The following is a 24,808-nucleotide window of genomic DNA, read 5'->3' as shown; positions in this document are numbered from 1 at the left end:
CAGCAACAGAACGTACCAGCGTGACTTCAAACACTTTGTTACAGGAAATGTTCAAAATGTCCTGCGTTAGCGAGGATACATGCATCCACCCTCCGTCGTATGCATTCCCTGATGCGCTGATTCAGCCCTGGAGAATGGCGTATTGTATCACAGCCGTCCACAATACGAGCACGAAGAGTCTCTACATTTGGTACCAGGGTTGCGTAGACAAGAGCTTTCAAATGACCCCATAAATGAAAGTCAAGAGGGTTGAGGTTAGGAGAGCGTGGAGACCATGGAATTGGTCCGCCTCTACAAATCCATCGGTCACCGAATCTGTTACTGAGAAGCGTACGAACACTTCGACTGAAATGTGCAGGAGCTCCATCGTGCATGAACCACATGTTGTGTCGTAAAGGCACATGTCCTAGCAGCACAGGTAGAGTATCCCGTATGAAATCATGATAACGTGCTCCATTGAGCGTAGGTGGAAGAACATGGGGCCCAATCAAGACATCACCAACAATGCCTGCCCAAATGTTCACAGAAAATCAGTGTTGAGGACGTGATTGCACAATTGCGTGCGGATTCTCATCAGCACATTTTGATTGTGAATATTTACAATTTGATCACATTGGAGTGAAGCCTCATCCGTAAAGAGAACATTTGCACTTAAATGAGATTGACACATTGTTGGATGAACCATTCGCAGAAGTGTACCCTTGGAGGCCAATCAGCTGCTGATAATGTCTGCACACGCTTTACATGGTACGGAAACAACTGGTTCTCCCGTAGCACTCTCCATACACTGACGTGGTCAACGTTACCTTGTACAGCAGCAACTACTCTGATGCTGACATTAGGGTTACCGTCAACTGCACGAAGAATTGCCTCGTCCACTGCAGGTGTCCTCGTCGTTCTAGGTCTTCCCCATATGCGAGTCATAGGCTCGAATGTTCCGTGCTCCCTAAGAAGCCGATCAATTGCTTCGAACTTCTTCCTGTCGGGACACCTTCGTTCTGGAAATCTGTCTCGATACAAACGTACCGCGCCACAGCTATTGCCCAGTGCTAATCCATACATCAAGCAGGCATCTGCCAACTCCGCATTTGTAAACATTGCACTGACTGCAAAACCACGTTCGTGATGAACACTAATCCGTTGATGCTACGTACTGATGTGCTTGATACTTGTACTGTAGAGCAATGAGTCGCATGTCAACACAAGCACCGAAGTCAATATTAGCTTCCTTCAATTGGGCCAACTGGCGGCGAATCGAGGAAGTACAGTACATACTGACGAAACTAAAATGAGCTCCAACATGGAAATTAAGCGTTTCCGGACACATGTCCACATAACACCTTTTCTTTATTTATATGTGAGGAATGTTTCCTGAAAGTTTGGCCATACCTTTTTGTAACACCCTCTACAAAATAAATTTCAAAGAACAGAATTGAGTGATTAAAACGCCAGGCCAATAGTGTTTACAAGATTTTTGTAGTGTTCTGGGAGCAGCATAAATTACGAAATAAACTAACACAAATTATCAATGTGATGGCAAACTAAATAAATGCCTGCATTCCAGTTATGCATAAAAAAGCATGAATTTCGAAATAAATTTAAACTAAGACAAATTATGAACAAAATGGCATATTAAATAAATGCCTGCATTTCAATTATGCATAAATAATTTTTTGGATAAGAAATAAAGATTTTTAAACGCACTTTTACTGATGTGCGATTTTGTAAGCACTTCTTGGGCCATTCACTCAGCGCAAAGGCTCCTTCATGCTCTAATTTTTTCTGTCGCACTACACACGCTCACACGGATTTCAGCACGAGGTATTGATGAACTCACATCAATCTTTTGAGCAAGTGTCTCCCAGAAATCGTGTCTGCCTCTGAATTTCGAGTTTCACCGTTTTATCGTGACAAATCAGTCTACAACGAAACCAAAAGTAGAAACCCCTCAACAAACCATTTCCCAAAACCAACCAGGATCCTTGCTAAAGATTTCCTCTAGCGGAAAAAAATACTTTAGGCACATAGGCACAAGGCAACCAACTGAATCACAGTAAGCTCAAATTCCCATAAGTTCTATTTAATCGAATTTAATCAATCCTTCCTACCTCCATGCAGCGAAATTGCGTTTACATGCAATTAAAATTTTAATACCCTTCAAATTGACCACTAAATTCTATGCCACAATCTTATAAAAAGCATAAATCAATACATACTTTACTTAAATGCACAGGGTCACTGACCTCCACGCACCCTCAGTGCCATAAACTTCCCCCTCTTGCACATGTACAATGCCACAATAAATTAACAAATTATTAATCAATCCCCAAATGAACATATAAATTATCCCTCCAAAATTACTACCACTAATTACAGATTAGAACAGCTTTTCACTTCATCCCTTTCTCTATACACTCTTAGCAATTTTAAGCTTCTCACGTTTCCACAGAAGCCGTAGCAACAACCTTAATGTTCTACTGTACCAACGCCAATCATCTCACTAGAATCACACTCTTCCTTCAAATACCAATTTGTACGAGCTTCATTACGTAAACTATCCCCATCTACACTATTTACTTCAGCACTCTCTCTAAATTTTCTGTTAGTTCTTCCACACATTTTGCCGATTCATTACCCACAGCATCCACAACTCTAATGTTTTTCCCCTCCAAAATATCGACACTTGCAGCTACAACAAAATTACACATCAATTCACTGTTAAACACTTTATCTTCCTGAAATAATACATCGACGCCGAAGCCATCATCACCATTAACATTCATCTCAGCAATCTTATCTGTTGAGACACCATTTAAATCACTACAAAAATTCACATCAGAAATAGTTCTTTCCTCCGTCGAAAAGTTAAATTTTCATGAATCGTACACAAATTTATCCCCAGCTGCTACATTACACAAATTGCTGCTACCTTAGTGTACAATTTTGGGGTCTTCCAGACTTGCTACATTCCGCTGTGATCGGACAAGATCAGCACCCTCTGCCATTTCTACACACCTTTCATCCAGATTAACCCCCGATCCTACTTTACATACATTCTCACATTCATACTCTGACGAAAGTTTTAGATCCACACATTCGTCAATACTTTTCGTTTTGCCTTCATTCGTGATTAGAAATGCATAAATTTCTTCCTCCGAAGTATCAATACCAGTAGCTTATACTTAATTACATAAATTACCATTACTCTGTTCCTTTAAACAGAAATCATCTACTTCCACCGACGCATTTTTGACTTCAGCTGCTGGCGAGACCAAAGCTACGCCGCCTTCACTAATATCAACACATTTCGCCGATTCACAAATACTTGCTACTACGACACCTTCCTAACTGTAATTGCTACTATTTGCTAATACCTCTTCAGAACTCTCCACACGATTTGCTTTCACAAAATTAATCTCCTTTTTTACTTCATTTTGAACCACTGAATCTTTACATTCATCACCATTCACACACTGATTCATTACACATCCATAACTTACATCATTTTCCGCAAATTTATTCCCATTACTTTTACTTAAATCTCTCACAAATGTCTGCTTCCGCCGTTCTGCTTCCGCAATCGCTTCAGAACTGCTACAAATTCGACGGACAATAGACCGCACCGCTCGAATTGGCAACACAACTGGCACTGTTAAGAGTAGCCTACGACTTCCACATCACTGGTAACGGGTAATACACAATGCTGGTGGCTATTTCGATGGTGAGTAAAACTTTCAAACACGTATCTATTTTGTACTAGCTGTAAATAAACAGTTGCCACTATTAAAGTTGCAGCCCTCGTATAAGGAGCACCATACTGACCGTCATGTAGGGTTTCAGCAGCCTTGCATAACTACCACGACATCTGGAAAGGCAAACGTCTTTTCATCTGTGCCACTCCATATAGCGATTAATTATACCTTGCGCCGGGAAATGAGTTTGTTGCCCACAGTAAAAATATCCTCATTCGCAGTGTGGTGATTTTTGGAAAACCACAGGCAGTCACCTCGGCGATCGTTAGTGCACTTTCCATTGGCGGAAAACCAGAAGTCGGTACGCCTACAGTGGCACACCTAACAATAGTAATGTACACAAGAATAGCTTCATGTCATCTTTTCAGACCAGTTTGAGTCATGTGTACATCAATTTGACTACCGTATCCACATGGAGAGGCTCTGCGGAGAACGAAGATTGCACGTGAAATTCATCATTTTCAGACGAGTCCAGTATATGATGTGATGGTATCGGAGCAGTTGGAACGCACAAGCCAGCCGCAGTGGTCGAGCGGTTCTAAGCGCTTCAGTCCGGAACCGCGCTGCTGCTACGGTTGCAGGTTCGATCCTGCCTCGGGCATGGATATGTGTGATGTCCTAAGGTTAGTTAGGTTTAAGTAGTTCTAAGTCTAGGGGACTGATGGCCTCAGATGTTAAGTCCCATAGTGCTCAGAGCCATTTGAACCATCATCCCCTCTGGTTTGCGTAGCCAAAAATTCGTATGTTCCCGAGGTCTCTCGGCCAATGAAGACGTGTCGTCATTAGTCACCGAGAGATAGGCACACCAACACTTAGAAATCACTGTGGCTAACTCTAGTACAGAGTTGTCACTGCCCCAAAGCTATCGTCCAGAGACTGACTCGGTGACCAGGTAAGTTAAAGCCGTTAATATTACCAGAGTTAGCAGCTCTGTATACTGCTCTTCGTACGCTACGTACCTCCATATCACTAACAAATTTAACCATGCATTCTTCCCACTATATTCTATAAGAAAAAATATCATCTCGCTATTTTATGCCCTTCGTGGTATTGCAGATTTCATGGCTATCAGTATAGGTGGAGAAGAAAATTCAAAATAACCATCTGTGATCGACATTGGATCCATCGAATAAATTTTAAATTAAATTTAATATGCTTGCTTACGAAAAACGTTTTAATGGCCAACATGTATTCACTTCAAAATGGGTAAGTACTTATACAAAGAACATCATAGAAAACACATATATAAAAAAGTTTTGCAACACCCCAGTTCCCAAAACTCGTGAAGGTAGACGTTCCCTGTGGATACTGCACCACAGACTCAGTCCATTTGACTGTTCAGAGATGTCACTAAACCCGCCCAAAGATGTAAACAACCATGCATGAGCAGCTATTAGACGTAGGGGTCCGACAGCTAATCAGTCCCAGTCATTCCACTACGAAGAAGGCACACAGCTCGTGTTATCTGTAGTTCAAACATACCTAGACGGTCAATACCGCGGCGAGATCCATCTTTGCAACTACGACACTATGCAGTGAGGTAGATATGGGCTGAACAACATACCCGATAAACCGCTCAAGACTGGCATCACGTTCTCTTCACCGATGAGCGTCGCATATGCCTTCAACCGGCCAGACTGAACGCCTTAGACACACTGTCCAGCGACTGCAGCTGGGTAGCGGTTCCCTGTGTTTTGGGGTGGCATTATGTAAGACCGACGTATGCCACTGGCGGTCACGGAAGGCGCCCTAACGTCTGTACGATACGTGAATGCCTTCCCCCGACCGATGGTGCAACCATATCAGCAATATATTGGCAAGGCATTCGTCTTCATGGGCGACAAATCGCGCTTGCATCATGAACTCTTGTGAATGACTTCCTCCAGAATAACGACATCGCTCGACTAGAGTGGCCAACATGTTCTCCAGATAGACTGAAAAGGGCTGTTTAAGGACGACGTGACCCACCAACCACTCTGAGAGATCTACGCCGAATCGCCGTTGAAGAGTGGGACAATCTGGACCAACAGTTCGTTGATGAACTTGTGGATAGTATGCCACGACGAGCACAGGCATGTATTAATGCAAGAGGACAAATTACTGGGCATTAGAAGAACTGTTGTGTACAGCAGTCTGGACTCCCACCTCTGGAGGCCTCGCTGTAGTGTGGTACAACATGCAATGTGTGGTTTTCATGAGCAATAAAAAGGGTGGAATTGATGTTTATCTTGATCTCTATTCCAATTTTGTGTACAAGTTCAGAAACTCTGGGAACCGAGGTGATACCATACTTTTTTTCTTATGCGTAAAAGCAAAACCGTTGAAACAGTCAAGATTACTATTTTTAGCAATTATTTTGATTACCAGTTCTAGCAGACTAAGGTGGCCTCTTCGGCTCCACACAGCGTAGCTTGAAAGTGTGGGCACAGCAGGTTCATGTGCTATGGAGTGTGATGCACTTTTACATAACAAAGATATACATGACAAAGATTCATGAATCTCTGCCAAGTGCATATTATACCATTGGACATCATAATAAGAAACTTCAAGAACAAGACGCTGTCCCAGGTGTCTCCAGACATTTCGATGATCACTGGGGTTCAGTTCGATGCGATATTCCAGTCAATAAGGTTCCAGGTCGAAGGCGCGTCTGGAGAAGCTCAGAAATCAGTGGGGTGCCAACCTGACTGCCGTCTGCCATACCGCCCGACACCCAGGAGTGATGGTCTGGGTTCATGTCTTACCGTTGCACGACCCCATTAGTTGTAAGCAGCACCCTTACAGCACATCGGTGCGTCCAACTCGTCCACTGACTCAATACGTGCAAGTACTGGCCTTGTTTCATACAGAAGTCAATGACATAATACGTTGGTCACATCAGATACGGTATATGACACAAGCACATTCGCATGTTAACAAAGGGGCCGATTGAAAATGCAGAATGCCCCGTGGCCCACCCTGTAGTATATGAGAATTTTTGTATTCTGAGATGTAGGAGGACTTGTTATGAGTGACTTAAGCATTATTTTTGACATATCGAAAAAGAAAAAGCAACTAGCTAGTCAGGTGTTCTCGCCCTCTGACATCAAGTGGAGTGCATCAGTAGAGCAGCTGACCCAACGTAGCGGAGTATGATGTCTCCCATGCACAAGATAGATCACAATCACTTACAGCATTAGTTTTTGTCCTTATATATTTCAACGAATAGGACGCAGCACCCTAGCTAACTGAACCTAAGATTTCTGCAGCGCCACGGATTCGCTACACTACCTCGTTTGCCGCATCCCTGCCTCCAAGCTACGAGAACCTTATCCCCTCCACACTTCCCTATCACTGCCTCTCTCACTCCAGATCCGCTATCAACGTGAAGAGTGCCGTTTATAAAGCAGAAAGTGCTTTATCAGTTAATCAGAATCCCACTGGCCACCTCTAGAGCGACAGACCTCCTGCAGAACTCAGTGTGCAAATAAATAGGAAACTGAAATCTGCTGCTGGCATTTCTCTTCTACAGGTAAAGGTTAGTAACGTATGATAAAGCACTTCTTAGTTATTAGAGTGACAACAATCAAAAGTAGCATTTCCTTATGTTCAGTTTTTTTTTCTAGGCTGATGCGTGTGTGACACGATCGGAAAAACTCCCATATATGGTTCGTGAAAGAACGTTCAAAAAAATTGCACAGTATTTTAGCCACAGCTCTATCCTTGACGATAAAATTGAAAGCTCGATGGCGAAATAATTTTCGTGCCACTAATCACTCGAACATGGCCAGACACTTCGTGAGAGAACCTGGGATGCGAATAAGTGTTTACGTTACATAAAAGTGTCGTTTTAAATTCGAAAAAAAAGGGTCAAATGGCTCTAAGCACTATGGGACTTAACATCTGCGGTCAAAAGTCCTCTAGAACTTAGAACTACTTAAACCTACCTAACCTAAGGACATAACACACATCCATGCCCAAGGCAGGATTCGAACCTGCGACCGTATTGGTTGAACAGTTACGGATTGAAGCGCCTAGAACCGCTCGGCCTCACCGGCCGGCTTTTAAATTCGATCGAAGTTATAAATATTCTCTGCATCAGACACATGTCCACTGAATTCGGTATGCTTTTATCATATTTATCTTTGTTTTAAATCGACGTATTCGATTTTATAACAAACAGCTCGTCTAATATACATAATTTTAGATATTTTATCTGCGAATGATTTACTCAGTGACATGCACGATTTAAATATTGTGCACTATCCAACTATTGCAGTAGCATCTTTGCTGCCAACGTTATACTTCAAACAAGATCTATAACTCTAGCTTTGGCTGAATGATGATTATATGGTTTGTGTTTACTTTTTCAATAATCATTAGAAAAATGGAGCACACTTTAATCATGACACTGTTTAATGTCAAGTCAGAGGGATAGGTATTTGACAACAAGCATTTGATTGATTTATTGCGCATCATATTCGGATTTAAGTGAAACTGGTATGTTTGGCACAGTCATTGACGAGAGCAGTATCTGGATTTGAATCATTACTTGAGACACAGCTGACAATTCCCAGTGATGAAACAAAGGAGTTTAAATATTGGAAATGTTCGTATCTTTACATTTATTACTAGATTATTTTTCGAAGAAGCTTTTAGTTATGTCACCCTGAGAAAAAGGTTTTGGGACTGAATTGCAATAAGAGCCAGTATCGTTGTTTACAGTGATTTCCACCAATGCCCTAATTGTGTCTCCCGTGCCTTTACGTTTACTAAAGCCAAACTGATCGTCATCTATCGCATCCTCAATTTTCTTTTCCATAGTTCTGTATATTATTCTTGAAAGAAACTAGCGTGCATGAGCTGTTAGTTTGACTGTGCGATAATTCTCACAACTTTTCAGCTCTTAACGTCTTCGGAATTGTGTGCATGATGTTTTTCCGAAAGTCAGATGGTATGTCGCTAGACTCATACAATCTACACACCAACATGAATAGTCTTTTTGTTTCCACTTCTCCCAATGCTCTTAGAAATTCTGATGGAATGTTATTCATCCCTTCTGCATTATTTGACTTTGAGTCCTCCAAAGCTCTTTTAAATTCTGATTCTAGTACTGGATCCCCTATTTCTTCTAAATTGACTCCTGTTTCTTCTTCTATCACATCACACAAATCTTCACCCTCATAGAGGCTTTCAATGTATTCTTTCCACCTATCCGCTCTCTCCTCTGCATCTATCAGTGGAATTACCGTTTCACTCTTAATGTTACCACCATTGCTTTTAATATAATCGAAGGTTGTTTTGACCTTCCTGTATGACGAGTCAGTCCTTCCGACAATCATTTCTTTTTCGACGTCTTCACATTTTTCCTGCAGCCATTTCGTCTTAGCTTCACCGGAATTCCTATTTATATCATTCCTCAGCGACTTGTATTTCTGTATTCCTGAGTTTCCTGGAACATTTTTGTACTTCCTCCTTTCATCGATCAACTGAAGTATTTCTTCTCTTACCATGGTTTCTTCTTAGTTTCCTTCCTTGCAGCTATGTTTTCCTTCCCAGCTTCTGTGATGGCTCTTTTTAGAGATGTCCATTCCTCTTCAAATGTACTGCCTATTGAGCTCTTCCTTATTGCTGTATCTAAAGCCTTACATAACTTCGTACGTATTTCGTCATTCCTTAGGACTTCCGCATCCCACTTCTTCTGACTGCTGTCTTAAACTTCAGCCTACTCTTCATCACTACTATAATGTGATCTAAGTCTATATCTGCTCCTGGGTACTCCTTACAAACCAGTATCTGAATTCAAAATCTCTTTCCAACAGTGATGTAATCAAACTGAAACCTTCCCACATCACCCGACCTTTTCCAAGCATAGCTCCTCCTCTTGTGACTCAAGAAGAGGGTATTCGCTATTACTAGCTGAAACTTGTTACAGAACTGAATTAGTCATTCTCCTCTCTAATTCCTTGTCCCAAAACCATGTTCTCCTGTAACCTTTTCTTCAACTCCTTCCCCTACAACTGCATTCCAGACCCCTATGACTATTAGATTTTCATCCCCTTTAACATACGGTATTACCCTTTCAATATCCTCGTACACTTGCTCTATCTCTTCATTTTCAACTTGCGACGTCGGCATGTTTACCTGAACTATCGCTGTCGGTGTTGGTTAGCTGTCGATTCTGATAAGAACGACCCTATCACTGAACTGTTCACACAAACACACTCTCTGCCTTACCTTCCTATTCATAACGAATCCTACTCCTGTTATAACATTTTCTGCTGCTGTTGATGTTACCCTATACTTATCTGGCCAGAAATTCTTGTCTTCTTTCCACTTCACTGACCCCTACTATATCTAGATTGAGCCTTTGCATTCCCCTTTTCAGGTTTTCTAGTTTCCCTACCACGTTCAAGCTTCTGACATTCCACGCCCCGACTCGTAGAACATTATCCTTTCGTTAATTATTCATTCTTCTTCTCATGGTAACCTCCCACTTGGCAGTCCCCTCCCGGAGAACCGAATGGGCGATTATTCCGGAATCTTTTGCCAATGGAGAGATCATCATGACACTTCTTCAACTACAGACCACATGTCCTCTGGATACACGTTACGTGACTTTAATGCAGTGGTTTCCATTGCCTCCTGCATCCTCATGTCGTTGATCATTGCTGATTCTTCTGCCTTTAGAGGCAATTTCCCACCCCTAGGACAAGAGAGTGCCCTGAACCTCTATCCGCTCCTCCTCCCTCTTTGGCAAGACCGTCGGCAGAATGAGGGTGATCCCTTATTATGCCGGAAGTCTTCGGCTACCAATTCTGATAATTAATCAAATTTAAGCAGTGGCGGGATTCAAACCCAGGACCGACGACTATTTAATTACGAGTCACAGACACAACCCCGAGACTACGGGTGCATGTCAACTGCTTACACCACTTATATTTGAATGGCTTGGAGCGTCCACTGTGCAACAAAGATTTAAAAAATAAAATGAGATATAACTGAGCTGTGGCTGGCTCATGTTATGCGTTGGATTAAACCTTGATTGCTATTCTGTGTTTAGTCTCCCGCAGTTTTCGCGATTATGCTGTTATCCTCTCTTTCCACGGGTGGCCGCAGCGGAGTGTATCGATATTCGCAGCTTCGACTATCTTTGTCCTGGCGCTTATAGTTTCCGGTTGGGCTGTATGCGAGCAGTTGGTCGGTTGGCGTGGAGCAGCAAGGAAATCTCGGTGGTACGTAGTTTGGCCGGGCCAGCTGGCGGCATCTACATCTAGATCTACATCTACATTCATACTCCGCAAGCCACCCAATGGTGTGTGGTGGAGGGCACTTTACGTGCCACTGTCATTACCTCCCTTTTCTGTTCCAGTCGCGTATGGTTCGCGGGAAGAACGACTGTCTGAAAGCCTCCGTGCGTGCTCGAATCTCTCTAATTTGACATTCGTGATCTCCACGTGAGGTATAAGTAGGGGGAAGCAGTATATTCGATAACGCATCCAGAAACGCACCCTCTCGAAACCTGGCGAGCAAGCTACACCGCGATGCAGAGCGCCTCTCTTGCAGAGTCTGCCATTTGAGTTTGCTAAACATCTCCGTAACGCTATCACGGTTACCAAATAACCCTGTGACGAAACGCGCCGCTCTTCTTTGGATCTTCTCTATCTCCTCCGTCAACCCGATTTGGTACGGATCCCACACTGATGAGCAATACTCAAGTATAGGCCGAACGAGTGTTTTGTAAGCCACCTCCTTTGTTGATGGACTACATTTTCTAAGGACTCTCCCAATGAATGTCAACCTGGTACCCGCCTTACCAACAATTAATTTTATATGATCATTCCATTTCAAATCGTTCCGCACGCATACTCCCAGATATTTAACAGAAGTAACTGCTACCAGTGTTTGTTCCGCTATCATATAATCATTCAATAAAGGATCCTTCTTTCTATGTATTCGCAATACATTACATTTGTCTATGTTAAGGGTCAGTTGCCACTCCCTACACCAAGTGCCTATCCGCTGCAGATCTTTCTGCATTTCGCTACAATTTTCTAGTGGTGCAATTTCTCTGTATACTACAGCATCATCCGCGAAAAGCCGCATGGAATTTCCGACACTATCTACTAGGTCATTTATATATATTGTGAAAAGCAATGGTCCCATAACACTCCCCTGTGGCACGCCAGAGTTTACTTTAACGTCTGTAGACGTCTCTCCATTGATAACAACATGCTGTGTTCTGTTTGCTAAAAACTCTTCAATCCTGCCACACAGCTGGTCTTATATTCCGTAAGCTCTTACTTCGTTTATTAGGCGACGTTGCGGAACTGTATCGAACGCCTTCCGGAAGTCTAGGAAAATAGCATCTACCTGGGAGCCTGTATCTAATAATTTCTGGGTCTCATGAACAAATAAAGCGAGTTGGGTCTCACACGATCGCTATTTCCGGAATCCATGTTGATTCCTACAGAGTACATTCTGGGTTTCCAAAAACGACATGATACTCGAGCAAAAAACATGTTCTAAAATTCTACAACAGATTCTAAAATTCTATGCTGTGTTGGAATGTGTGGTGCTGTATTGCTGTATTGACTTAATCTACCAGAAAGTCACGACTGTTCACATTGTGTCGTTTGGAGTTCGTTGTCGGCTGTTGGGATATGTGTTTTGAAGTTGGCAAATTTTAGCCACCCTCCGGTTGAGTTTAACTGTACTTATTACTTTATGTTGATAATACCAGTCAACTGAGCTGTAACATTGTGAATTATGCAACATGCAACAGCAGTTGAGCTGTACTCATTTCGGCTGCTTAAGTTTATAACCAAAGTTATGTAAATTAATTTCATAAATAGTTAATTATTTTCTTCGAAGTCAGGAAGACCATAAATACAGACACAATGCAAGAAAACAGTATGTTTTCTACACGATTTTTCTTTCTCAACCTCTGTGTAATGCTTATAATTCCTGTGCCTGGTGTTTTGCACTTCATTGTAGGTGTCATTCATATCCACTGCGCCACTTTAGGTACGTGATGACTAAGCGTCCCCTCATTTGATTCACGTATTTTTCGGATCGACTGCATTTTCTGACCGCACGATGTTCGATTTTGATATTTATCCTTTTAAAAGGGATTACTTACCTATTACTTGTGGTCTTTGGAGTCAGAAGCTCAGACAATGATTCACTACAGCACGGCCAGACGATTATAGACGAATATCAACAGCAGCAGAAAATGGTATCACAAGAGTACGACTCGTTATTAATGGGAAGGTAGGGCCGAGAGTGTGTTACAGTGAACAGTTCCACGATAGGGTTGCTCTCATCTAATTCGACAGCAAACAAACACCGATAACAGTAGTTTTCCAGCCGGCGTAGTAAGCAGAAGACGAACAGATAGAGAAAGATTTATAGAGAAGATTGAACGGCTACTTCAGTACATAAAGGGAGACGAAAACCTGATAGCCATGGGAATTGGAATGTGGCTGTATGGGAGAGAATAGAAGAAGGCGTTATGGGACAATATGGACTTGGTAGTAGGAATGAGAAAGGAGAAAGACTAATTAAACTCTGCAACAAGCATCAGTTATATTTTCTAAAACATTTTCGGAAATACTGCGATTAACAACTGTACTTACAAAAACAGTCTAGATCGCACAAATCACATTTATTTTTGATCAGTTTCAGTCCATAGTCAGACCATCTTCCGACCGTAAATTAGAACGTACTCCGAACTGTGGCGACGGATCCTTCGAGCATTAACTGCAGAAGCATCTGGTCACCAATAAATATGCTTTTTGCAAGTTATTATTTTCCTGAGTACAGATATCAGTTAGCAATAACGAATGTTCTGTTCAGGGCTCGCAAGAAAGTGCGGCATACTTGGAAAAGGCAGGAAGATATGGGAAGATTCCACTTACATTGCATCTTGTTCAAGAAGATGTTCCGTAATCAGATTCTGTATTTTAAGGTGCATTCAGGAGCAATGTAGCCTCAGATCACACTTTAGTAATGATGAAGATGGGATGACATTTAAGAGACCAGTTAGGTAGAAAGAAGTGTGTTACGGAAGTACTAAGAAATGAGGACATAGGCTTGAAGTTCTCTGACGCCCTAGATACTGCAATAATGAATAGCTCAGTAGGAATAACAGCTAAAGAGGAACGGACATCTCCAGAAAGGACAATCACAGAAGCTGGGGAAAAAACAAAGCTACAAGAAAAGTTATTATGAAGAACCAATGAATCACAGAGTAAATACAACATTTGACCGACGTAAGAAAAAACTGAAAAAGCTTGCACGGAAATTCAGTAATACCGAGGTACGCTTTTCGGAAGGACAGACTCGGCATATAGAAAAGCCAAAAGAACCTTCGGTGAGATTAAAATCAAGGTCGGTAACATTAGAAGTGCAACAGGAAGTGCACCGTTAAACGCAGAGGAGAGAGTTAATAGCTGGAAGGAGTATACTGAAGTTCTCTATGAGGGAAAGGGCGGCTCTAATGATGTAATGTAAGTAGAAAGAGGAGTCGACATAAATGAGATAGGGAATCCTTATTAGAATTTAAAAGAGCTTTGGTGCACTTATGATTAAATAAGGAAGAAGCGACAGATAACACTGCATCGAAATTTCTAAAATTATTGTAGGATGTGCACACACACACACACACACACACACACACACACACACACACACATACACACACAAAACATTATCAACAGAGTCCTGAAGGTAGCAAGAGCAGACAAGTTCAAGAATTATCGCACAGTCAGCTTAACAGTTGATTAAGCGAAGTTGCTGACAAGGGTAATATACAGAAGGATGCAAAAGAAAACTGAGGATTTGTTAGACGACCATCAGTTTGGCTTTAGGAAAGGTAAAGGTGCCAGGGAGACAGTTCTGAAGATGCGGTTGACCACGGAAGCGTTCGACAATGTGAAGTTGTGCAATGCGTTCGAAATTCCGAAACAAATAATAGGAAACTTTGTGGAAACACTTATAATTTACAGTATGAACAAGAACTAGGGGGAGCAATAAGATTGGAAGAAACGCCTGGATTGAAAAGGGTTTAAGAGATGGATGTGGCATTTCGCCACTGCTGTTCGATCCATACATCGAAGCAACGACAGACTACTGCCCATTAAAATTGCTACACCACGAAGATGACGTGCTACAGACGCGAAATTTAACCGACAGGAAGAATATGCTGTGATATGCAAATTATTAGCTTTTCAGAGCATTCACACAAGGTTGGCGCCGGTGGCGACACCAACAACGTGCTGACATGAGGGACGTTTCCAACCGATTTCTCATACACAAACAGCAGTTGATCGGCGCTGCCTAGTGAAACGTTGTTGTGATGCCTCGTGTAAGGAGAAGAATTGCGTACCATCATGTTTCCGACTTTGATAAAGGTCGGATTGTAGCCTATCGTGATTGCGGTTTATCGTATCGCGACATTTCTGCTCGCGTTGGTCGAGATCTAATGACTGTTAGCAGAATATGGAATCGATGGATTAAGGAGGGTAATAAAGAACACCGTGCTGGATCCCAACGGCCTCGTATCATTAGCATCTTATCCGCATGGCTGTAACGGATCGTGCTGCCACGTCTCGATCCCTGAGTCAACAGATGGGGACGTTCGCAAGACAACAACCATCTGCACGAACAGTTCGACGGCGTTTGCAGCAGTATGGACTATCAGCTCTGTGACCATAGCTGCGGTTACCCGTGACGCTGCATCACAGACAGGAGCGCCTGCGATGGTGTACTCAACGACGAATCTGGGTGCACGAATGGCATAACGTCATTTTTTCAGATGAATCCAGGTCCTTTTTACAGCGTCATGATGGTCGCATCCGTGTTTGGCGACATCGCGGTGAACGCACATTGGAAGCATGTATTCGACGTCGCCATACTGGCGTATCACCGGCGTGATGGTTTGGGGTGCCATTGGTTACATGTCTCGGTCACCTCTTGTTCGCATTGACGGCACTTTGAACAGTGGACGTTACATTTCAGATGTGTTACGACCCGTGGCTCTATCCTTCATTTGATCCCTGCGAAACCCTACATTTGAGCAGGATAATGCACGACGGCACGTTCTCCAGATCTCTCACCAATTGAAAACTTCTGGTCAATGGTAGCCGAGAAACAGGCTCGTCACAATACTTAAGTCGCTACTCTTGATGAACTGTGGTATCGTGTTGAAGCAGTATGGGCAGCTGTACCTGTACACGCCATCTAAGCTCTGTTTGACTCAATACCCAGGCGTATGAAGGCCGTTATTACGGAAGGCCGTTATTACGGCCAAAGGTGGTTGTTCTGGGTACTGATTTCTCAGGATCTGTGCGCCCAAATTGCGTGAAAATGGAATCAGATGCCAGTTCTAGTAAAATATATTTGTCTAATGGATACCCGTTTATCATGTGCATTTCTTCATGGTGTAGCAATTTTTGTAGCCAGTGGTGTAATATTCGTTGTTGACATTGCTATCCTTAGTGAATATGAAGAAGAACTACAGGGTCTGTTGAAGAGAATGAACAGTCTAATGAGTAAATAACGTGGACTTAGATTAAATCGAAGAAAGACAAAAGTAATGAGTAGTAGCAGAAATGAGAACAGCGAGAAACTAAATATCAGCACTGACGATCAAAGGTATATAAATTTAAAGAATTTTGCTACCTATGCGGCAAAACAAGCCATGACGGACGGAGCAAGGAGGACATTAAAAACAGACTAGTACTGTCGAAAAGGGCATGCTGGCCGAGGCAAGTCGATTAATATCAAACAAAAGTCTTAATTTGAGGAAGAAATTTCTCGGAATGAGCATTTGGAGCACAGCACTGTGTGGTAGTGAAGCATGGACTGTGAGAAATTCGGAACAGAAGAGAAGCGAAGCAAATGAGGTGTGGTCCTACAAAAGAATGATGAAAACTAGCTGGAGTGATAAGTTACAGAATGAAGAGGTTCTCCGCAGAGTCGATGAGGAAAGGAGTGTGTGGGAAACAGTGACATGAACTGTGCGGTTGATCCCGGCGGAAGTTCGAGTCCTCCCTCGAGCATGGGCGTGTATGTTTGTCCTTAGGATAATTTAGGTTAAATAATGTGTAAGCTTAGGGACTGATGAACGTAGTAGTTAAGTCCCATAAGATTTCACACACATTTGAACATTTGAAAACAGTGACAAGAAGAAGGGATGGGACAGGTTCGTAGGACATCTGTTAAAACATCACGAAGTAATCTCCATAGTATCTGAGGGAGGTTAAATGAATTGGATTGTGGAAGAAGACAAAGACTGGAATATAGCCAGGAAATAACTGAGGACATAGGCTGCAAGTGCTTCGCTGTATTGAAGAGGTTGGCACAGCAGAGGAATACGAGTCGGACCGCAGAAAAGAAGTCAGAAGACAGATGACTCAAAAAAAAAGGACAAATGTACTAATTTGTTTATTCATAATGTTTACAAAATACGTCTGCCTGATGAACAACAAAGATTCTGAATGTACTTGAAAAACGTTACCTTTGTACGAGTAACAACAGTCAGAGTTTATATGGAAGAATGTGTGTATAGCGGTCATAGCTACTGAATCTTCTGGCGTTGAATTTTATAATGAAAGTAAGGCTGAAAAAAAAATCAAGGCATGTTGATAGGATTTGTCAACATAGAAACATCATTCAAAATTGCGAAATGGTGGAAGATATTCGAAGTCCTGAGAAAAATAGGGAAAGACGCTTAAAATACATTATGTATAAGAAGCAAGAGGGAGCAATAAGTGTGGAAGATCAAGAACGAAGATCTCGAATTAAAATGGGTGTAAGACATAGATTTAGCTCTTCAGCCCTACTGTCCAATTTACATATAGAGAAGCAATGACGAGTGTAAGAAAGTTTCAAGAAAGGGATTAAAATTCAAGATGAAAGGAAATCCATTATAAAATTCACTGATGGCATTGCTATCGTCAGTGAACATCAAGAATAAGTATGGGATCTGTTGAACTAAAGAACAATTTAATGCGTACAGAATATGAATTGATAGTAAATCGGAGAAAGACGAAAGTAATGAGAAGTAGCAGAAATGAGGACAGTAAGAAACGTAACCTCACTACTGGTGATCAAGAAGTGCTTGACGTTAAGGAATTCTGCTACCCAGTCAGCAAAATAACCCATGAAGGACGAAGCAAGGAAGACGAAAATCAAACTAGCACAGGCAAAAATGGCATTTCTTGCCAAGAAATACCTACTAGTATCAATCATAGGTCTTATACTAAAGACAGCGTTTCTGAAAATGTGAGTTTGGAGAAGGGAATCGGTGCATTTGAGATGTGATGCTACAGAAGAGTGTTGAAAAGTAGGTAGACTCATAAGGTAAGGAAGAAGGTGGTTCTCTGCAGGGTCAGAGGAGCATTAATGTATGGAAAATGCTGAGAAGCAGAAGGGACAGGATGGTAGGACATTTGTTAGGACATGACGGAATAGCTTCCGTGGTCCTTGGCTGAGCTGTGAGGGCAAAAACTGTAGAAGAGACTGGAATTCATCCAGCAAATTTATTGAGCACGTAGTTTGGAAGTACTACTCTGAGATAAAATGGTCGGCACTGGAGTGGAGTTCATGTCGTATCCCATCAAACTAGTCAGAAAACGATAACTGTTCGCCTGTGATGACACGTCTCAAAACAATTTAGTCTTTTCCTACTCTCCCATGCAAGAGTCCTATCTTCACACCCATATATTGCCACACACTAAACATTTGCTTCCAGAAATCTTTTCTCGTTGTGCCATAAAGTTTTCGGTTCTACTTCAAAACACGGACAACTGTATTTATTTGAGATATATAACAGTTAGAAAGTTAAAAACTTAAAACTTTTGAGGTATTAAGCTGTGCTTTCACTACCCACCGGTTCTTCTGATCTACATTGCTGAAAATGCACTAAGCATACTTGGCATATGCGTTGCTTCAACAAATTTTTTTGTAAATGTTACACAAATTTCACTGTACTGTTTGCAAACGTTTGTTTATTTTTTTAGCCCAGATTTGGGACATTAAACTATATTAATACGTTTACGGAGCATTATTTATTTATATGTCAAATGTGTAATCCGTTAAGATTCAGTGAATGTGGGGATGGCGCAATGTGAGTTGTGGGTGGATAGACATGACTGATGCATACGCTTTTATAGGTACAGTTTTTCATTGATAATCTCAGATAGTTTTGTGTTTAATGTCATCCTTGTCGTACGGATGCACAAACATGCTTGATATCTACCTTTCTATGGATACAGGTTTTCATAAATAATCTATGTTATCGCCATATTTAATGTCGCCCTTGACATCTGGTGCAGCACTTCACGTGTTACATCTCCAGAAACTTCCTGTACACTGTTACTATACCAACATGGAGCCACAAGAGACTTCATTATTCTCCATAATGAGTTGTATGGCGTCATAAGGTCCAGGTTTAAACGTGGCCATTTTAATGGACTTGAAAAGCTGATGAACCATACTGAATCCTGGTGTGTTGAAACCGTTCTTAAGGAACAAGACACTTAAATACCTTATATTCGAGCTGAGCTATTAACAACATCTACAACATGTCCGAATAAGAATTTCTATTCACATACCTCAGTCCCAGCAGATATAGTCTTGCTATCGCTGTGGAAAACACAAGGTGAGGCAGGTGTCTTTTATACTCTTAGATATAATGAGTACTTTTGAAGGACAATCCGGCCGTTGTGGCCGAGCGGTTCTAGGCCCTTCAGTCTGGAACCGCCCTGCTGCTACGGTAGCAGGTTCGAATCTTGCCCTACGCATGGATGTGTGTGATGTCCTTAGGTTAGTTAGGTTTAAGTAGTTCTAAGTCTAGGAGACTGATGACCTCAAATGTTAAGTCCCATAGTGGTCAGAGCCATTTGAACCATGTTTGAAGGACAAACAAGTTACTTTCCACCTGTATGATCTATCATACATCGTAGACCCATCAGAGACTGACAGACACATTTGAAGTATGGTACCTGAAAACAATGAGTACTGTCACGGCAGGCTTCAACTCGCTGCTCCAGGTCGCTACAACGTATTTCACTCACATACATCAATACATAACACTACTTTTAGAAATATCATCAAGTGAACATGCTCTCTCATTAATGTATGCTGACTCACACATAGAAGTGGTTATAAAATAATTTGTTGGTCCCATATCGGTTTTCATTGTCATATTACTTTCTGCCTCTGTACACAATACCTCTTTCTGTGTCCAACTGGCATATGCACGTCACTAACGGCTCATCCGCAGTATAATTGCGTCAGTTCAACATCACCATCAGCCATCAGCCATAGCATCATAAAGGAGTAATTATAATACTCAGTCAAAGCAATACTAACAACAATGATTTTTGCTAGTTCCAGTTGAGTGGTATGAATAAAACAATATACGTTTTCCTAATTCAAGCTAGCTATATGATGTATGTGGGAGAGAATGTTTTTCGTTTGTGTGTGTGTGTGTGTGTGTGTGTGTCTGAAGAGAGAAAGACAGACAGACCCACACACACACACACAGAGAGAGAGAGAGAGAGAGAGAGAGAGAGAAAGACAGACAGACACACACACACACACACACACACACACACACACACACACACACACAGAGAGAGAGAGAGAGAGAGAGAGAGAGAGAGAGAGAGAGAGACCAGAGGATTAAAGATGATATAATATGTATCATTCATCGTTTTCAGAATCTGCGTATTTTCTCTCTCCACAGATTTGGTTTTGAGGCAGATTAGCGTCATGGAATTATCGACTGATACACGAGTTCCGCCACCTTCATGGATAAATCACGATTTCATAGAATCTGCTTTGAAGACTGCAGAACGTAAGAAAATTACAGTGGATTCCTTAAGTGTACACTATGCAAATGCTGAAGGCCATGGCTATTTAAGCTTAATGTTCAGAGTGACTGCCTGTCTGAGATATGAAGGCAATGGAGAGATACACAAGAAAACCCTAATAGTGAAAACCGCTCTTGGGTCTGGTGAACTTAATGCTGTGACAGAAAAGTTAGATGTGTTTAAGACTGAGGCAGAGATGCTGTGCGATGTGATGCCACAACTCTATGAGCAGTTGGCAACACTTGAAGGTGACGAGTTCCGGCCGTTGGCAGCCAAGTGCTACCAATGGGGACGGCAGCCCGCGGCTTTCCTCGTGATGGAGGACCTGTCAACGGCTGGCTTCAGGCTGGCTCAGGCTGGCCAACCGCTAGACCTCAAACACTGTGCAGTCGCGCTACGGGCATACGCTCGGCTGCACGCCGCTTCAGTCTATCTACTCAGCAAACAGCCCCACTACAAGGACAAGTTTTGCATTCACATATTCACAGAGAAAAACTTTCGGCAGGTAATGGCATCTACAAGCATACAGTTCTTCAAAGCACTAGCGAATGAGTTAGACAAATGTCCTGGCTATGAAGAATATTCAGAAAGATACAGGACATTGGCTGAATGCTTCCTCGATGTTTCATATGAAAGGATGGAACAGATCAAGGCGCGAACAAAGCTTCCGGTATTGACTCATGGTGATTGCTGGAAGAACAACATGATGTTTAAATATATGAACGGAGAAGTTTCAGAAGTCCGGCTAGTTGATTTTCAGGTAAGGATTAACTTTCCTTTTTCAGCAGTATCAATATTCATTCTACTAACCGCATATTGTACTTTATTCCTGCAAGTATGAGGGTAGAACATATCATAAAATATTTGACTTGAAATTGTGGTGAAAATACATGTTCTCTTCAGTACATTGGTGAATTTTTTTTTCTACATGGGTAGAGTGGATTCAGTAGTTTTAGCTATTCTAATTCAGTATGATACCAACTACTGCTACTGTACATTTATCCACACGGGATAGTTGTCAAGGTATTCGACTGATAACAACTTCCCCGAGGAGCAGAATCATTATGTCATCTTGGTGGAGACTCACTTTGTGCGTAAAATTAATTTCAGGAGGTCCCTAGAGCAGAACGATAGAGACTGCTGTATGTGTTACATATTGATGGGTTTGCTGTTAGAGTTACTTACATTCTCAGAACGTTTGTTGAAATGTCCATTCAGATATCAAGAAAATATCAACCCGCTCTCTTAATCTAGACTAGTGTACTTCACGAAACTAAAAGTGTGGTAGGTGTTGATTTCACGATTAATGAGATTCAGCCCAATTGCACTTCTGAAATGAACGTGATGGCGACAACAAAAAGCTTACTACTTAAAAGTCATGCAGATACTGGCAATATATGGATGGGATTGGAGGACACGTTAATTTGTTTTAGGTCTATAGAAAAGGATTGGCTATGTACAACTATTTTTAAAAATGTAGCTCATAATATAGTTATTATATAGGGTATTCATCCTTTCAGGAATGGAAAATGATCAACCACAGACGGTGTATTATTGCGGTGATAGTATCACTCAGATTACCTCACAGTAAACCATAACAAAGAGCAGTGTTATCCCGTTTGGTAGAAATTAATGGAGGAACCCACTATAAATTGGCACTTTGGTGCGAGCACCTACTTGTGTCTATATGAAAAAACAGTGTTTTGCATAAGGGACAGACATAATATCCAACAATGTGTTACACACCTTTGAAAACATGAGCAACATAGTTACACTCAGGAGCAACTGAATTACTGAAAACTTCTTAGCAAGGACGTTACGCCTCGATTAACACCGATGAACGGAGACAATCCGTCGTGACGTAAACTCCACTAGGCACTGAGAGATGTGGGATGAGTTGCAGCTGAGTCCAAAGCATTCACATCTAGTCTAATGGTCCCAAGTGAGCTCTACAGAACAGAAATTATCAAGACTTCGGGCACGAGACATGAATTCTCATGTTCAAGCCGTGTTTCTCAAACCAGTCAATCAGTACCAGGAACAATGCTGTGGTGTATTGTGTGTATTGTTGTATTGCGATTAGAACAAAAATTTAAGCGTACCATTGGACAGTGGGTGCCAGCTTCATTCGCCTGAATGAAATGGTGGAAGAACTATCAAGGAACATTGCCACATGATGAAAAATCCCCCGCTAGATATAACTTTCAGTACCTCTCTGAAAAGTGGCTTGTTTGTAAGCAGTATGTTTTGCCACATGTAGTTTTCCACGCAATCTAATAGGCCCGCAGGCGTATACCAACGTGTACCGCGACTGATCAATTCTGACAAACGTTGTCGATATTTAGAGCGCTCAGCAGTGACATTCCTGCTCCCGTGCCTATCAATGTATTAGAGGTGCTTGTATTTGGTTTAGCAATTTCCCCCTACAGCCAATCTGTGGTTCTGGATGTATGTGTTAGTCTGGTTTGAGGAATACTACTTTGAACAAAAGTGTGCTCATTTAGCTTCTCGAGTCACGTGACTATCGTTCTACACCACTGAAATGGCGATACATTGCTGCTTTGTAGCCTGTCTCTGCTGTATTTGCTGGCGATCTGTGTCAACTATAACTGACACACGGGGGAATGGGTTCCGACGACATGTGGTTTTTGTGGTATATGCATGATATAGTCGCAAGTGAAAAGCCCAGTACTTGCACCGTTGTAAAGGTGTGCTCCATCTCTCGCCGTCCAACGTTATGACCCCAATAAAAAGTGATGATAACACGCCGTCCGGGGTGGCCGAGCGGTTCTAAGCGCTATAGTCTGGAACTGCATGACCACTACGGTCGCAGGTTCGAATCTTGCCTCGGGCATGGATGTAGGTGATGTCTTTAGGTTGGTTAGATTTAAGTAGTTCTAAGTTCTAGGTGACTGATGACCTTAGAAGTTAAGTCCCATAGTGCTCAGAGCCATTTGAACCATTTGATGATATCAGAATTTAAACGATAGCCCATTCATGTAACACTACAAACTGTTTAATTTGCCGTGGTGAAAGGAGCGTTATCTCTCCAAATCAGTAGCTTTCTCTAATTCAGTCACTAACATTGACTATATTTTCTTGCCTCAATCGGAAAAGCAATGCTGGCATTCTACGGATCAGAGTCTGGAATTTTAGGTCCTTACGAGGGGACTGGAAAGACTGAAGTTAAATATCATGGGGTTCAGTGAAGTTTGGTGACAGTATTAATAGGATTTCTAGCCAGGCGTATACACAGTTATAAGTATGAAATGAAATAGAGGTAATGCAGTAGTGTGTTCAATACTGAATAAGAAAATAGGAATGCAGATAACTAGCATATTGAACGCATTATTACAGCCAACACAGACTAACAGGCAACATCCACTATATAGTTTTAAACGTTTATAGGTGAACTAGCACCGCAATTAATGAACAGACTTGAAGTTTTAGACTGATTGTGTAATAATAAGACAAACATTTCCGAATAATATTTCAAACAGTAAGAACCTTCCATGGGCAGATGTGGACACCGACTACAATTTGTTGGTTATGAACTGTAGATAAACAGTGAAGAATGCGCGAGAAGTAGGAAATGGGAGAGGGAACCTGGATAAGTTGACAGAACGATAGCGTGTTGAGAGTTTCAAAGCAAGCATAAATCAACGGTTTACTGAAACACGGGAAAGAAATACAGTGAAAGTCGAATGAGTATATTTGAGAGTTACTTAAATAGTCAGTTAAATGTTCCACAGATCATGTTAACGATTCTATTGTTGAAACGATATGAAACGATTCAACTTACAGGATATGTGCACACGATTACTGTGAACATTAATGAATACATTATTTTTAGTCCTAATCTTAGATTTACAATTAAAGAGAAGATTTTCATAATTTTCTCCTATCCTTCTTCTTCCCTGTTTTGCGGAAAACCGTTGAAAACATGAACGCAGCTCAGGATCAAAGAGGCAAAAAGACATATCCTAGTATAAATCCCTGATTATCAAAGAAGACTTTGAATTTAATCGATGAAAGGAGACAATGTAAAGCTGCATCAAATAAAGAAAGAAAACACAAACGTCTACAACTAGGGGAAAATAGATACCTCCTACAGAAAAATTAAAGAAGACTTTGGAGAGAAGAGGAGCAGCTGTAAGAATACCAGCAGGTTACACTGAAAAACCATAGCAAGTT

At 41.7% G+C, this 24,808-nt stretch overlaps 1 protein-coding gene and 1 long non-coding RNA gene across 3 annotated transcripts in view; one reads left to right on the top strand and one right to left on the bottom strand.

Annotated features, from left to right (window-relative positions):
- The window catches only part of LOC126324201 (uncharacterized), a 167,734-nt gene that overhangs the window by 107,795 nt on the left and 35,131 nt on the right, over positions 1-24,808 (bottom strand). The window lies entirely within an intron of this gene.
- Positions 7,159-24,808, top strand: part of LOC126324164 (uncharacterized) — a 28,272-nt gene continuing 10,622 nt past the window's right edge. The window contains exons 1-2 of one of the 2 annotated variants that reach the window (XM_049994940.1): positions 7,159-7,269; positions 20,488-21,374. In XM_049994940.1, coding sequence (XP_049850897.1) covers positions 20,514-21,374 — 861 coding nt within the window. In that variant the 5' untranslated portion in view covers positions 7,159-7,269; positions 20,488-20,513. The remainder of the gene's footprint in view (positions 7,270-20,487; positions 21,375-24,808) is intronic. The other variant, XM_049994941.1, reaches the window with a different exon arrangement.

This window comes from Schistocerca gregaria, chromosome 2, assembly GCF_023897955.1.
Source record: "Schistocerca gregaria isolate iqSchGreg1 chromosome 2, iqSchGreg1.2, whole genome shotgun sequence".
NCBI classification, from domain to species: Eukaryota; Metazoa; Arthropoda; class Insecta; order Orthoptera; family Acrididae; genus Schistocerca; species Schistocerca gregaria.
The sequence above is the reverse complement of the archived record's forward strand: the minus strand, read 5'-3'. Positions and strand labels throughout refer to the sequence as shown.